This window comes from Coturnix japonica, chromosome 9, assembly GCF_054131305.1.
Source record: "Coturnix japonica strain WE chromosome 9, WE-NBRP24, whole genome shotgun sequence".
NCBI classification, from domain to species: Eukaryota; Metazoa; Chordata; class Aves; order Galliformes; family Phasianidae; genus Coturnix; species Coturnix japonica.
The window spans coordinates 7,862,589-7,877,129 of record NC_140671.1 but is presented as its reverse complement, the minus strand read 5'-3'; the positions used below and the strand labels follow the sequence as shown (position 1 = coordinate 7,877,129).

The following is a 14,541-nucleotide window of genomic DNA, read 5'->3' as shown; positions in this document are numbered from 1 at the left end:
GGTGCAGTAATCACTGCTTGGTTTTGACCAGGAAGTCTGTGCTGCAGACATTGAGGCACAGAGCACAAGGCTGAGTTCTCTCAGCACAGGTGATTGTCCTGGACCCAGGAATGTCAGCAGCTGCCATCACTAACAAGCCTTGCACCTGCACGGGTCACTTTTTCCACTGCCAAAATGAGGAATAATTTAAATGAAGTAAAACTGGCACAACAGTGAAGAGCAGAGGTGAAGTGGTGGTTGGTGTTTAGAGTGCAGAGCTGTGTCTGCTCTGAAAGGCTGATTGGAGGGGTATTGAATCCACTGCTCCTGGGGAAAGGCAGTCACTCAGCAGGGTCACAGGTGAGTTGTTTTGAGGACAGGCTGCTCCTTTTTTATTTTATTTTTTCCTCCAAAAAGATTAATGTTCTTTCTCCGTGTTCTGGATGCTCAGTGTTACTGCAAGGCAGTGAGATGTGAGGGAATGGCTCAGCATTGAGCTAACCCTGCTTAGCCCGGCAGGTGGTGTCACACGTGGAACAGCAGAGGGCAGGCAGTACGTGGATAAGAGAGATGAGCAATTCTGAACCAAACTATTTTCTTTACTTGGTGATTCATGGCATCTTCTATGCAGCGTGTTTTTCAGGGCTGTTCTAGGGAACGTAAAGAACAACTTGACTCATTCCAATATCTACCCAATGAAAGACTGCATAACCAGCACTAGTGCCTGAGGTTATTGCCCTTGGTATTAATAAAACGGGTCAGATTGTTTTCCTCCTGAGGAACACTCAATCTTCTTGTTACCTACCACATCAAGCTGCAGAAGGGTTCCCCTGGTGCTGTGGTGCTCACCTGGCAGTGCTCAGGGTCCGAGCAGCTGTGTGTGCTACAGCCAGCAGCTCCCTGCTGGCCTTGGGGCACCAGGAAGAGCCTCCAGCTCAGGTAGGTACGAGCCCACCCTTAATCTGTGTAGTGTTTTTACTTGTAGTATAAGCACTTGAACTCTGTACTTGGTCTGTAGGAAGAAATCTCACTTAGCGTCTTGAAACTGAATTTGATTCTGGTTTTTTTTTCTATGCTTGTTTTTAATTAGAAAGTGAATTGGTGTGAAGCAAAAGTACTCCCTGCTTTGGAACTGGGATGGTTTAAAAGCTGATATTTCCCAGGACAGGATTTGTATGAGAGCAGAATGGTTTCCAGCTCCTGGACTTTCAAAACCAAATGAGGACAGGTCAGTGAGTCTGTGTTTGCAAGAACAAAGAGACATAATATTCTTTACCTCTTGGAAGCTGCTAGGAGAAGAATAACATTAAGCTTTGCATTAGAAATGAGCTGTACCTGTTTGGGTTGCTGTGCACAGGGCTTGTGAAAGAGGATCTCACTTCCCATTGATGTGTCTGTTCTCCTGCTGGTGTCACTGGGAGATGTCAGGCAGCTGACTTGAAAGCTTGATCTGCGCAGGGTGCAAGTGAATTAATTCCAGTATCGACCCAGGACCATATTAATTATATCTGGGCCTTAATCATTGTTGGCTTCGACCCAGAAAGGCTAATCATTTTCCATTGATGATAAAATCAGCTGAGGTGCTGATGTTGTCATAGTGTAGAACACTGTGGAGCAGAAAGTGCTAAAAACTGGCTGTGTGCACAGTGTTCTTTCAAAGCAATGATTTTAATTACAGTGTGTAACAGTGCCAGATCCTAACGTGTTAATTGAAGTGTTTGTAATATGTATGAAGCAATACAAAAGGATAGTTAGCATTTGGGTGACTGAGTCTGTTGCAACTTTATTATTGAGTATAATTGACTGGAAGTTCGGTCAGTACAAAGGGAAAGTGTTTGTTAGTCATGTTGCTTTATTTCTTTTATCCAGCCGATCATTTTGGTGATGTCTGGAGTGCCAATTAATTGCCAGGCCTTGCAAACCAAGGGCTGTTGGCTCATCTCAAAGTGGGAAGTTACTGTGGGTAGCCCTGTGCTCCTCATGTGGTAGGAACACGACACACAAGCCTAGGACTAAAACCATGATGTGGAATCATGGAATATAGGTTGGAATGATCCTAAAAATCCTATTCTCTGGATTGTCCATTTAGGATCGTGTACCATCAGCAGCACCGTCTTGCTGAGGAAATTCATAGGGAATATGAGACTGTTCCTACCATTGCACTTGCTGTTATAGATGACCATTTCATTTCACCAGAATGTCACTTGTAGAAGAATTTTCATATGCATTTTTCTTTTTGTGCTCTGCCTTAAGGACAAGGAAATACTCAGCAATTAAACAACGACTGACAGAAGTAAAAGCATTGCTAAGATCAATAGATGCTTTGGCTTTATAATGCATATAACGTCAGTACATCCTGTTCTCTTTTAGTTTCAATAAGCAATGTACCTCAGAGGAGAAAGTAAATTCTTAATCATAAGGATTTTTTATTTTTTTTTTTAATTTTAGATAAGAGTAGTCATTAAGTGATAATATGTTAAATTATACAAAGAAAGTTTTAACAAGAAGTGAAAATACTGAGAGTTCAGAACCTAAAAATTCCAGCCATGTTCTGTGTACTCTCTACTCAATTCTTTTTTACCTAATGATTTCTGTTCATGCCATGAGACTTCTGTTGGTTTGTTTTTCCCTTCCAAACACCTTCTGTGTAAATCTGAATATTTCAGGTTTTTCACTCACTTCTCTATTTTAAAATCTTTTTCAATGGTTGCTTTATTTCCTTACTTCTGTCTCAGAGCTGTAAGCTTGTATTCTGCCTTCTAGTCGCTGTCTAGGCAGGGAGATTCAGAGAAAGGCTGACGCTCTCACCCCAGAGCTCAGCTCTTGTACTGTGTGTGTATGTAAGACAAGGCACAGACGCCATGCCAGAGTCTTATTTGGAAACAGCTCATGTTGTCCTTTAAAGCAGCTATCAGGGAGATGCTCAGATATGGTACTTAAGGTCCAAGTCAGCTAAGTTTCCTCTTGTCACAGCAGTTCTGTCTGGATGGTCCTATTCCTACATCTGAGCAAGATAATTATTTTGCTAACTTGCTGAAATGTGATACCTGAATTACAGGGGGAAGGTTGTGACAGATGCTTGAGCTGGAATGATTGTTACTGCGTTTTCCTGCAGCAGCTTTGTAAATGTAGGTGAAACTACTGTTCTCTCTTGTTCCCCTGTCCTTTACTGAATGGTTTCGCTGTTATTAAGCTGCCTGTCTCTCTCTTATTGAACTGGATGCACTCAGGCATCAATATCTATTACATGTGAGTGCCTTACGTACACATAAAGTGTGCTGAAAAGGCAGAGCCTCCGCAAGGCCCTGCCCAGAGGGAATGAATCCATCTGATTCAATGCTTTTAAATCACGTCTTTGTAGGAGAGGAAATTCTCCCTCTGGTTACACTATGGAAGAAAAATCTTTTAACTTTAATCACACCTACAGTTTCTAGTATGAGATTGTGCTTTACAGTGGGAGGAACACTGGGCTCCTGCAGTGGAAGTACAGCCTGACAAACAACCCCTTCTGTGCAGATGGCACAGATTCTTTTTAGCCATGGTAACTTCTATCTAAGAAGAACACCAATTAACAGCAAAACCTGAGTGGAAATGTGGGATTTCCTGTGAAGTCAGGTCAGCTTAACAGTGATTCTTGTCTTGAACACTTCTAGTGGGCAGGATTTATCCAGCCAGGCCTTCTGTGGATGGTTCTTATGTTACACACTAGCAAATACAGAGAAATGTGCAGTATCAGTTGTGATCTACCTTGAATGTATGGTAATTAATTGCTACTGAACTTCCCCAGTTTCAACTGCTCATCAGCTCTAAAATCAGAAACTGCCTTATATTTCCTTCAGGCAATTTATGTCTTGTTGAATAAGCTTCCTCTAGACAGCTTGAACTTTGGATGTTATATTCAATTCTATAAAGTTATTTTGAAAAAAAAAAAACCAACCAAAACCCACTGAATTAGAAAAAAAGTGGGGAAAAAGGAGAAAAATGCATTATTTTTTTAAGAAGGGAACTGACATTTTCAGTTCTGTTTCGTTTACCTCCTCATCTCTCTGCTCAGACAGCTGTAAATCACAGAACACTAATGGAAGGAACATCTGAACTCTTCTTGGACTAAACTGTACAGGATTGACTTTCCTCTTGACCTATTCCCATCCCTTTAAAATGAGCCGCAATAGTAGAACTCCTCCATTCTGGCACAAAACCTCCATTTTGTTGATTTTCTTCATCAGAGGACAGACCACAGCTGTATAAAAGTACAAAGTACCAGGTAATAGCACAGATGTAGAGGCATATTTCTTCCTCACTCTGACTAAACAGCCTCCCCCATCAGGGTCTCTGTCCCCCCTGCAGTGTTACCTGGTGTAACCCCAGAAAAGTCTGTGACGTTGCCATCACTTTATCAGCAGTGATGCTCTAAATGGTTCTAATCCTGTGCTCATCGTACGCTTGCAATAGAACTCCTATGAACTCCTTTTGTTAGGTCATTTTCTTAGTGTGAACAAGAGGCTAATTATGAACCTTTCTTTTTAATATGATTAAAGATTGGTGCCCGACAGGCTGAGGTTATACATATAACATATGTGTATTAAAAACTCAGAAGAGTCAGTTTCTTATATCTCAGGAAAATCTTGGCATGGTATCCCAGGAGATAACTCCTAGTGGAGAATGTCAGACTTGCCAGCTTTTCTGTTTCCCCATTGCTTTCCTTGTGACCCATAACACAGATACAAAGCTGTTGACAAATGAATTTTTGGAAGAAAAGAACAATAGAGTTTTGCTTTTGGATGTCATGTATAATTGTGCAACAACAGAGGGCAATAGATCTCTGTGCAATGCCACCTCTTCAGACAGGTTTCCATTGGATGACTTTGATGGCAATTTTGGCGGCTCTTTTCACTGCCTCGCTGGGGTCCCTCTGGCACTGTTGAAACACGTCTATACGTTCCAGGAGCTTCTTGCGACCCTCACCTACTTCTGCCAACATAGTGAGGGTTTTGATTGCATTCAGACGGGCTTTGCTGTTTTCCTTAGCAACCAGCTTCAGTAACCGTGGAATGGCTTCAGCACGCAGGGCTAAGCATCTCCCTGTAGAAAAATAAGCTGTCTTTAAAATGTATTATTACGTATAATCAACGAGATTTTGAACTGCTGCTCTTGACTTCCTGCCTAGTTACAGCTTTGAACACCCCAGAGTGTGCAGTGTGATGCAGGACATGCTTTGCTTTTCCAGCCCTGAGCTGGCTGCCAGCTAGCTGCTTATTTGTATGGAAAAAGACCTTTCTTAGTAAACATCATATGCCTTGTATGTTGTTATTCCATTACAGCATCTAAGGAGGTATGAGGTACCAAATGATAGGATCAACTGTTTTGGGGGGGATTAGATGCCCTTAAGAACATCCTCCATTCTTTTATTTTTACAGACATTTCAAACACATGGATCTTTGCCTGTGCTGTTTTAGGAAGCCAGGAGCGACAGTTACAGGGGAGGATTGGAACACAACCACTGTTATTTTAATTCTAATTATTCTCTGATCACACTGAACATTTAGCAGGTAGTATTTTCAGTGTCTTGTAGCTTACTTGAGACAACAACAAGCATTACTAATATTTTCTCCTTGCTTAGTTGTGAGAAGCTGCCTCTAACCATAAAAAAGGTTTCCAGGAAGTGGTTCTCAGTAGGGCAGGTGATTCTGAGCAGCTCCAGGTATCTGGATCTCTGTGTGTGTACAGGAAATGTTGGTGCAGCACTCTGGATGGACATGGCACAGCAGTGGCAATTCTTTTACCTACTTCAGGAAAATGAAATATGGAATACACTGCAGTTTCTAGACACAGTGGTATCAGCAGCTGTTCTTAGACAGGTGTAAAGAAACATCCTAATCTTACAAACTCTTATACAGATTTCATGCTGTTAGAGACTGAGGATTTGTGGGGTTGGGGACGGGGGCATAGATTTTGTTTTTATGTAAACTTAAAACTGGATTTCTAAAAAGCAGCCCAACAGACCCATTTCTTTCTCTCACCCTTAGGTTTAATGGTAGCAAACATCAGTGCTCCTGCTGCACTAGCTTGGACTTCAGGATCCGCATCTTCTAACAGGCTCACCAGTAGTGGAATGACCTCTTCACACGCTTTGCTTTTTCCCTCTGGGTGGGTTCTGTGTAGAAGAGATAGTTAAGATGCTTTATTGATGTCTGCTAACCGTGCCACCACCCACAGCTGCTCCCCATGCCTGACCCCCTGCAGCAGTGCTCTGTTTCCTGACAGCAGGGCTGCACTGTTCTCTTTGGAGTCAAAAATGTTCCAACTGTTAGACAGATGGCAAGCACTGCGGCCAAAGAGAGAGGGATGTCTGTTCATACTTGGAGTCTGTTAAGTCTCCTTGCTGATCCATCACTGACTGTATCATATTAACCTACATGTGAACATTTAACAATTTTTGGGCTATTTTTGGGTGGTGTTTGGATTTTTTTTTACTGTTTTAGAACATAGAAAGTTGCAAGGAATCTGCAGCAAGGAACAGGATTCAGAAAGCAGTTCTGGTAGTCTTAATGGTGGTTAGTTGGAAACCTGGTTGTTGAATCCTACACAGATTAAACAACTCCTGTGGCCTGCAAGGAATTCTTATCCTAGGTCAATTCTCTCTTTCTTTCCATCCTCTTTAGTGTGGGGGATATTTAATGTTGTCCTGCTGTTGCAGCAGTGTAGAAAGCAGAGGATGTCTGTGCTGCAGGTCAATTCCTGACTTTTTTCTATCACTCACTGTATCTACTGTCTCTGTCTCTAAAGCCTCATTCTGTTAAGGGAAGTTAAGAAGCTTTTTGTGCCAATTATTTTGTAAACAATATGATGCGCAGACCTCTTTAAACTACACATCCATTGAGCCCTTCTATTTGTGATTGTCAGACAGTGGCCTTTCACCCAGCTTAATATACAAAGTTAATATAAAAACCTTTAATTTTTTTGAGGAAGCAGTTGTAAAGTAAGGGAGCTTCTCCTCTACCTGTTTGTTCATGATTTCTCATGCAAGCTTTTCTTCCTAAAAGTTCTGTAGCAGGAAAAGACCTGATTTCATTGCTAATACAGAAGGACAAATAGGAGAAGGAATGACTTCTCATCTCAGCTCCTGCTTTCTGAGAGATCTGTAGCAGTTGTGGCTTCAAGAAGTCTTCTGTCTGCATGTTCTTACAGGCTGATATTACTTGTGAAATGTACCACCTTCAGTGTACGGTGGAATAACATTGTCCCACTAGTGGACTTGATTCAGTCATTAAATTAGTATTTCTTTCTTGGGTTAAGTACTATAGGTTTTCATTACCCAATTTCTAAAATGACCTGAGCCGCTTTGCTTCTGATGGTTGCTGAGGGATGTTTCAGCTTTTCCTTCAGAATGGTGATGGCATCAGCTGCCAGTTCTTCAGAAACCTCTATGCGCAGACAGTTGGAGAGTGTGCCCAGGATCAGTTCCTGGATTTCATCCGGCTCAGTCTTCAATTTGAGTACGAGTAAAGGAACCAAACTGGCGTGCAGAATATCAGCAGCCCCTGCAGGAGGAGACTCAGGTGAAGGTGTGAGTGCATTTATTATTTCTACCTGTAAATTCTGTTTTTTAATAAGATTAAAATATATGATAACTCATTTCCTTACACACATTCAGGATTAGGACAGGAAAAATATCATAATAGCAGTCTGTTGATAAGTGCCATCATAGCATTGCTTTCTTATTGAGCACCCCCAGCGTGGGGGAAGATGTAACTGCAAGCGAGTCACCAAAGAGCTTATCAGACTCTTAGATAGACCCCATCACTGTGAAACCTCGGGGGACCAGTGTGTGAGGCAAAGAGCCAGCAGTGTCTGTTTGCACCTGAGGGTAGACAGGAGGTTCTTTTGATAGGCATTGTTAACCCTGTTACTTTTAAGAAACCTTTCTCCCTTTATCACTGTTGTTTGGAAGGAGCCAGGGGCATTTAACTGATTAGAGGCACTGGTAGGAGAATGGGGTTTTCTTGTTTGAAGTGAATGGTATATAAATGTATGTTGGACACAATAAAGTAGAACTATTCTGATCCTACTAGAAACTGAGAGCTCTCTAGCTTGACTGAGGGTGCTGACAACCCAGCAGTTCTGTAAGACACTAGCCCAAGTAATACCCCAAATTGCTCTGATGTTTTCACTTCCACCTTCTTTAACTTTCCTCCCCAAATTATTCTTGCTAAGAAAATCAGCATAAATTACTTCATAACAACCTTCCAAACTGTTCTCAGCACCACCAAATGCTATGACAGGCCGTGATCTAGTAAAGGCGTATGTTTGGTGGCCCTGCTAGGCAGGGGGGTTGGAACTACATGATCCTTGAGGTCCCTTCCAACCCGGGTAATTCTGTGATTCTGTGATGTGGGCCTGTAGAGCTAATATTTTAATATCATTCTCTGTTACTGTTTCTGTGGGGGGAAGTTGAGGTTTTGGAAACCATCAGCTTCCTCACACGTTTCTTTGTAGTAATTCTGTCATGGGTGAAATTCACATTTTGAGCTTTCCATCAGCCATTACTCTTACACCATTTCTTAGAGGAAGCAGCATCATAGGTATAAAGATCATCTGCTGCTTTTCAAGTGATGTCTCTGCGGTGCACCAGTGACTGACTTGTACTGTTTCTTGCACAATACTAAATCAACACTGCAAGAGCAATGACATGGGAAAGCAGAAACAGAACATACTGTCCAGAATTAACTATGTGAAAATAAAATTCTCCAGCTGTCTTGTTGCTAAGGCTGCTGCTCTGGTTGCCAGGAGAAATGTGCCTCCTTTTGAAGTGATGCACATTGAGTTAGATAAGGAAGTTTTGTGTGTAAGAGTCATAAAGGTGTTTGCAAATGAGTGTCCTCAGTTAGAGATAAAAGGAAAGTGAGAAAGAGATTTTACTGGTCTTTGATAGCACTCAGGAGAAATCTCTGTTTGACAGCCAGAGAAAAAGAACACGATTCTTGATCTAATCTAGAGTTTACTCTGTTGTATGTATTACTGAGGTTTTGATGACGTTAATTCCTTATGTTACTTTCTAGCATCTACTTTACTAACGAAAATACAAAATAATAATAATAAAAAAAAAAAATTAAAATGCCTATAAGGGGTATTATTACAGCTTTTACTGTCTGTGCTACATGTGCAGGTCAGTTCCTATGAGAATTCAAAATAATAAGGAGAAACAGATTCAGAAAATTCACTTTGAATGCTGATAACAGTGTAAAGATTAGGATTTTTCCTTGTACTTCCAAAGTGGGGAAGGAAAGTGAGAAAGATGTTACTTTTGCAGCTATGGCTGTGTGTGTTACTATAGAGAGATGTCATTTTCATAATAGAGAACCCCAACGGTGTATTTTCCTTGGAGAAATGAAAAGAAGAAAATTCAGAGATCAGCTACAGCCCATTCAAACTGTCCCCATGGAAAGGTGTCATAAAGGAAATCTGCAATACTGTTCTGGTGAGAGAGGCTAAGGGAGGTCTCAGGAAGGAAGCAAGGTGTGCGCATCTCTCTGTATTAACCCTCCTGACAAGGACTGTTGGGGTTTGCACTATGAACAATAGTTATAGAAGGGCTGTGGTTGGGTTGGGCAAAGCAAAGATTTGGCCAGGAATCTCCATGTCTTACAGTCATAGCAGCAGGGACCCTGCCAGAGGCTGCTCCCATGCAGACAGCTCAGAGCAGTCCCAGGTGACTCTAAATCATATCCACAGCCGGGTTAGCCAAGTTTCCCAATGCTCTTTTGGAACAGCCCGTGGAATAAAAGAGCTTTTATAACCAACTTCTAAAGCTTCTCCCATGAACAGAAGCGACATGGTCTTTTTGCTTGAAATGGAGATACCCAGACTGCTCACATCACTGCTGACACGCTGTAGGATGCTGTGGAAATAGAAACTCAAAATTTGGTGGTACAGTTCCAGAGGAAGATGAGTAGCTCAGAGGTAATAAGACTTATATAATATTCCCTCTTTCAAGTGACTGTTTGTTTAATTAGGTGCTTTCCAGTTGATCAGTGGTATTTTCAACCCCAAACTATATCTGGACTATATCTTAATATAATTTCATCATTTCCAGATAAAATAACATATTGATTGGAAACAAGAGTAGCAAAGAATGGAAGCTTGAACTTCCAGAACAACAGGTAGCTGTAATTCACATTGACACTAATTTTTCTGGAGTCAGTGTCATACAACAATCATCTAATTCCATAAGCAAACACTGACTCTTGCACTGAGTGGTCAGTGTTCTAGCTTGAGCCCAAAGAAACTATTGCTTGCTTTAGTTTTCTACTTTTGCTATTGCTATAGCATTCTTTTACATTTCTCGTGCTCATAGCTAATCTTTTTTCTTTTCCAGAGAGGTTTCCGTTACTATTCTTACATTTGCCTTTGAGTATTTAATAGGCATTTTTATACCCAACATCTGTGATTTCATTTCCTCCTTTCCTGCACTTCCCTCCTTCTCAGGCCTTCCTTGCTGATTCCCTTGGCTGCTATTTCACCACATTCCCCTTAATAACTCCTAGCATTTTGGTTTCACATCTTTGTGTTTGAGTTTTTCACTTATCTTCTAATATATTCAATTAATATATTCAACTACACATGACTGCTTTCATTGGCCCTTGAACTTCTTCTTTCCAGCTAATGTTTATTGACTTCCTTTGACTCAGCCAGTGCATTTTCACTTCATGTGTGCTTATGGTGCCAGCCTTTGCTGTTGCACTACATTCTTGAGTGCAAAATATATAACAAAGATACTTTATGTCTTCCTCTTTCAATAGGTCAGCAAGCTGATGTACGGAGCATAGCCTAGGATAGCTTATATTCTGTGGAGCCATTAGTAGTGTGTATTCTGTGGTCAGAACCCCTGAATTAGCTGGAGGGTACTTATTTTCTGTGAGCACTGTTTTCATTTCTCTTAATATCTTTTATTTAACAGGCTGGGGATCTTTCTTATCTACAGTTTTTATCAGACTGTCCTATCTGAAATGCTGTTGTGCTACCAGATGGAGCTTCCCGGATATAAACATAGAAACAAAGATAGATTGTTTGACCTTGTCAGGAGTCTCAGAGGGTGGGGAGGAAAAGGCCATCAGTAACAGACAAAAAAAGAGGCTATCTAACACCGAGCCTGAAATTTCCAGGTGGAAATTCATCATTGTTTCCTAGGGGAGTCAAAAGGTGAAAGGTCTATGGAGGTAAAAAGGAGAAAGGAGATGGCATGAGTGGAAAGTTGTTTGAGTTACTTGTGGATTACAGCAGTCTCAGATTTTACATCGCACTGAACAAGCAATGGGAAAAGAAGGTAAGGTGGTGTTTGTAGTGCTCCTGTACTATCCTGGCATCTTCAGTGCCTTAAATTTTCATTTAGATGCTGCCCTTTCAAAAGTGATTCATCTGCTGCAGAGAGCATTCCAGATATACTGCATGTAGTGAAGAACAAGAGGAGAAAGTTTTCAAAATACAAATAGTTGTATCTGCAGCTGCATAGTTAACACCATTATTGATTTCTTTTTCTGAGGACTTGTAATCTTCCCTTGGGCTACTTTTTATCTCAGCGCTCGTCTCTTCCTTCTCACAGCCCTCTGGCCACTCTCATTCTCCCATTCCCAACTCTTTTTTCAAACAGACCCAAAGAGGCGCTGCCATTTATTCTGTTCTCTTGGTGTGGCTGCAGGGCATGTAAACAAATTAAATTCTTTAGAAGACACGAATCATTTATAGCACATAACTGCGATGCTTTGTTTTGTTTTTCAATTACATAAAGCAATTAAATCACATTACAAATCCTTTTCAACACAAATGTCGGTTTTCAACTCAAAGCGATTTTAATGTTTGTTTTAATACGAAGCATAGCCAGAAAGTGATGTAAAATGCAGGACTACAGTGAAATACATAAATACAGATTCTATATGTTGTGCTAATATCTCAGCTGTCTCTTTGAGATGTCCAGACAACTATCTGAAATGCTTAGTAACAGCATTGCAACACAGGAAGAAGTAGAAAGTGAAGAGAGGAGCAGAACCAGGCACAGTCAGACCAGCAAATGCTGCGTGGTGCTGTGCCATCAATGCACCCAGCACACAGCGGTGGGGAGATCCTAGTGTTGTGATCCTGACAGGGTAAAGTCAAACACTAAGGCAGGCACCCTTAATTCTGATGGATGTCAGTTTCTGGTCCTTTAGTGAAGTTCACCAAAACAGCTGTAGGGGTAAGAGATACACTCCCTGGTGTAGTAGTGCATAACTCATAATCCATGGATCACTGACCATTTGTAGCGTATCAGAAGGTAGCTTCCAAAATTAAAGCAATTTTTCCTTCATTTAATAAAGCAGTATTCATACCTTAACATACAGAAGAAAGGAAACAGTCAAAATGATGGTGAAATAGAAGTAATTAAGCAAAGTTGGCTTATAAAAAATGTCCTAGCTATAAGTACTGTTAGTCCACTAATGCATATCAATTGCACAAATTAGGGAATTTTCCTACCTTTTCTTCTCTGACAAAGTACATTTCCTTTATTCAGGAATGTTATAATGTATATATATATGTTAAAATTAAAGACTGAAAATAATCTTGAGGTTTTTTTTTCCTTTTCTTTTGGCTGAAGAAGGAAATGTCATCCTGAAATTTATTAATTTCCTCCACAGGGGAGACTTTGCCAAAACACAAGAAGGAAGGAAAACAGTCTGGCATATGTGCTACTTGCTCCAATGTCCTCAATTCAATTACTGAGAGATGAAATTAAAGACTTCAGATAGTGGCTCCCTAGAATTGGAGCTTCAGCCATGAGTGTTACCCAGATTCAGCTTCCCCAGGCCAAATTTTTCCCTTCTTGTCTACTGCTCAGGAATAGGAAAGGTAGGATGAGACTAAAAGAGATGTGTGGCTGCAATAGGCTGCTGATGTCACAATTAATTATGAATTAAATCCTTTGCAGAAGGCAGCAAAATGAGTACCTGTGGCCTTTGTGTTTGACTACAACTAGTGAGGGAAGAGAAGAGGCTGAAGTTAAATGGAGCCTTAGTTCAGCCTCATATATACATGTACATTTTCAGATTTTTTTCACTCTTAGAAGGGTATGAATTTTGTCTTATTTTTTGCTCCATTTAAAATTGAGCTGGTAGAAAATGTCAAAGAATAAACTGGAGAAATTGTAGCACTGACAAATCCCCTGGCTGTATTTGCTGATCTGGCATGCTGGCAAAGCTGCTGTAAGTTAATTTTATCCTACAGTTCACACTGCATACGCTCATGCCAGGATGAGCACAACTGAATGGTTGAACCTAATACAGTCTTTACAAGAAGAAGCATACAGCACTGTAGGCAGGTGAGGTCCTTTTCTGCTTCATATGCTCTGTCCTGGCAGCTCAGTTCAAAATGAAAGTGGAAGAAACATGGCTCAGTTAGACCTGGGGCCCAGATGGCTGCACAATGTGAGTGGAGCTGCTTGGAAGGCAGATAAGTCTCTGCTTCCCACACAGTCCTGCTGCTTTGCAGATTCCACCTTTTCTGTGGAAAGCCATGTTCCCAAGGAAAACTACTTACACTACTCAATGAAAATATATTCTGTTCTGGGTGAGGTTCTACAACAGGGCTTTCCACGTTTTTAGTGCTTATTTTATCACCAAGAGGGAAAAATTCTTGTCTCAATTGAATATGAAGCTGCCAAGGCATGGACTGTCCTTGGGATGATCTGTGATCCAAAGTGATCCCCAGTAAATTTTGGTCTTGGGTTGAGAGCCCAATTCCTCCAGTGAGCTGTAATCACAGAGGTTGGCTTAAAGGGATCTATCAGATGGGAACAGAACTTAACAGTAAATGTTTTGTAACCAGAAATGCATTCCTGAAAGAGGATTTCCAAGTGAATGAATGAAGGTGTTCTTGTAAAACAACATTTTTATCATTCATTTCTAGAACATTCAGTGCAGTTGAACCCAGACCACAGCAGTGAAACTAACCTGTTACTTAAGGCAGACTAAAATATTAAGTCAAACTTCTGGAAACATGCAAGGTCAGACATATGCATTTCCCTAGTGCTACTAATACACTTATATTTAAGAACATTATATACAGAATTTAAAGCACCAAGACCTTAAGCAGAAACAGGAAGTCGTATTGGCTGCAGTTATTAGATACCAACAACTATTTCATCAACTGATAAAAATTCCTGCCGTTTTAATATAACTTTTTTTTAAAATAACACCGTTATAACTAATTCTGAAAATATCATTAATTGAAATACTTGATTCAATCAGTTGAGGTAAGGGTAGCACAGTGTGCTTTCCCATGTCATTGACTTCATCACCCAGTTAGTTCATTTATTATTTGAACCCATCCTATGCATGTCAGTGACAGAGCAAGAACTCTCTCTTAAAATAGGGCAGTGAATTAAAAAATAATCAGAAGCTGCATTTACTCATTTCACTATTAGTTTATCACTAAAGCAGTCTTAGGCCAAACTGTCTTTTGTGTAGGTTTTCACTCCTCTGTCTAAGACTGCTTCAAATCAAGAGGCACTGAGCAGTTACAGATGGCCAAGCC

General features: G+C 40.7%; 1 protein-coding gene across 2 annotated transcripts in view; it reads right to left on the bottom strand.

Moving 5' to 3' along the window:
• Positions 1-2,382: 2,382 nt before the first annotated feature.
• RSPH14 (radial spoke head 14 homolog) overlaps positions 2,383-14,541 on the bottom strand; it is a 55,611-nt gene continuing 43,452 nt past the window's right edge. Inside the window, exons 4-6 of one of the 2 annotated variants that reach the window (XM_015878223.3) lie at positions 7,295-7,520; positions 6,000-6,133; positions 2,383-5,061 (exon numbers count right to left, since the gene is read on the bottom strand). In XM_015878223.3, the coding sequence (XP_015733709.2) occupies positions 4,820-5,061; positions 6,000-6,133; positions 7,295-7,520 (602 nt within the window). In that variant the 3' untranslated portion in view covers positions 2,383-4,819. The remainder of the gene's footprint in view (positions 5,062-5,999; positions 6,134-7,294; positions 7,521-14,541) is intronic. The other variant, XR_014949167.1, reaches the window with a different exon arrangement.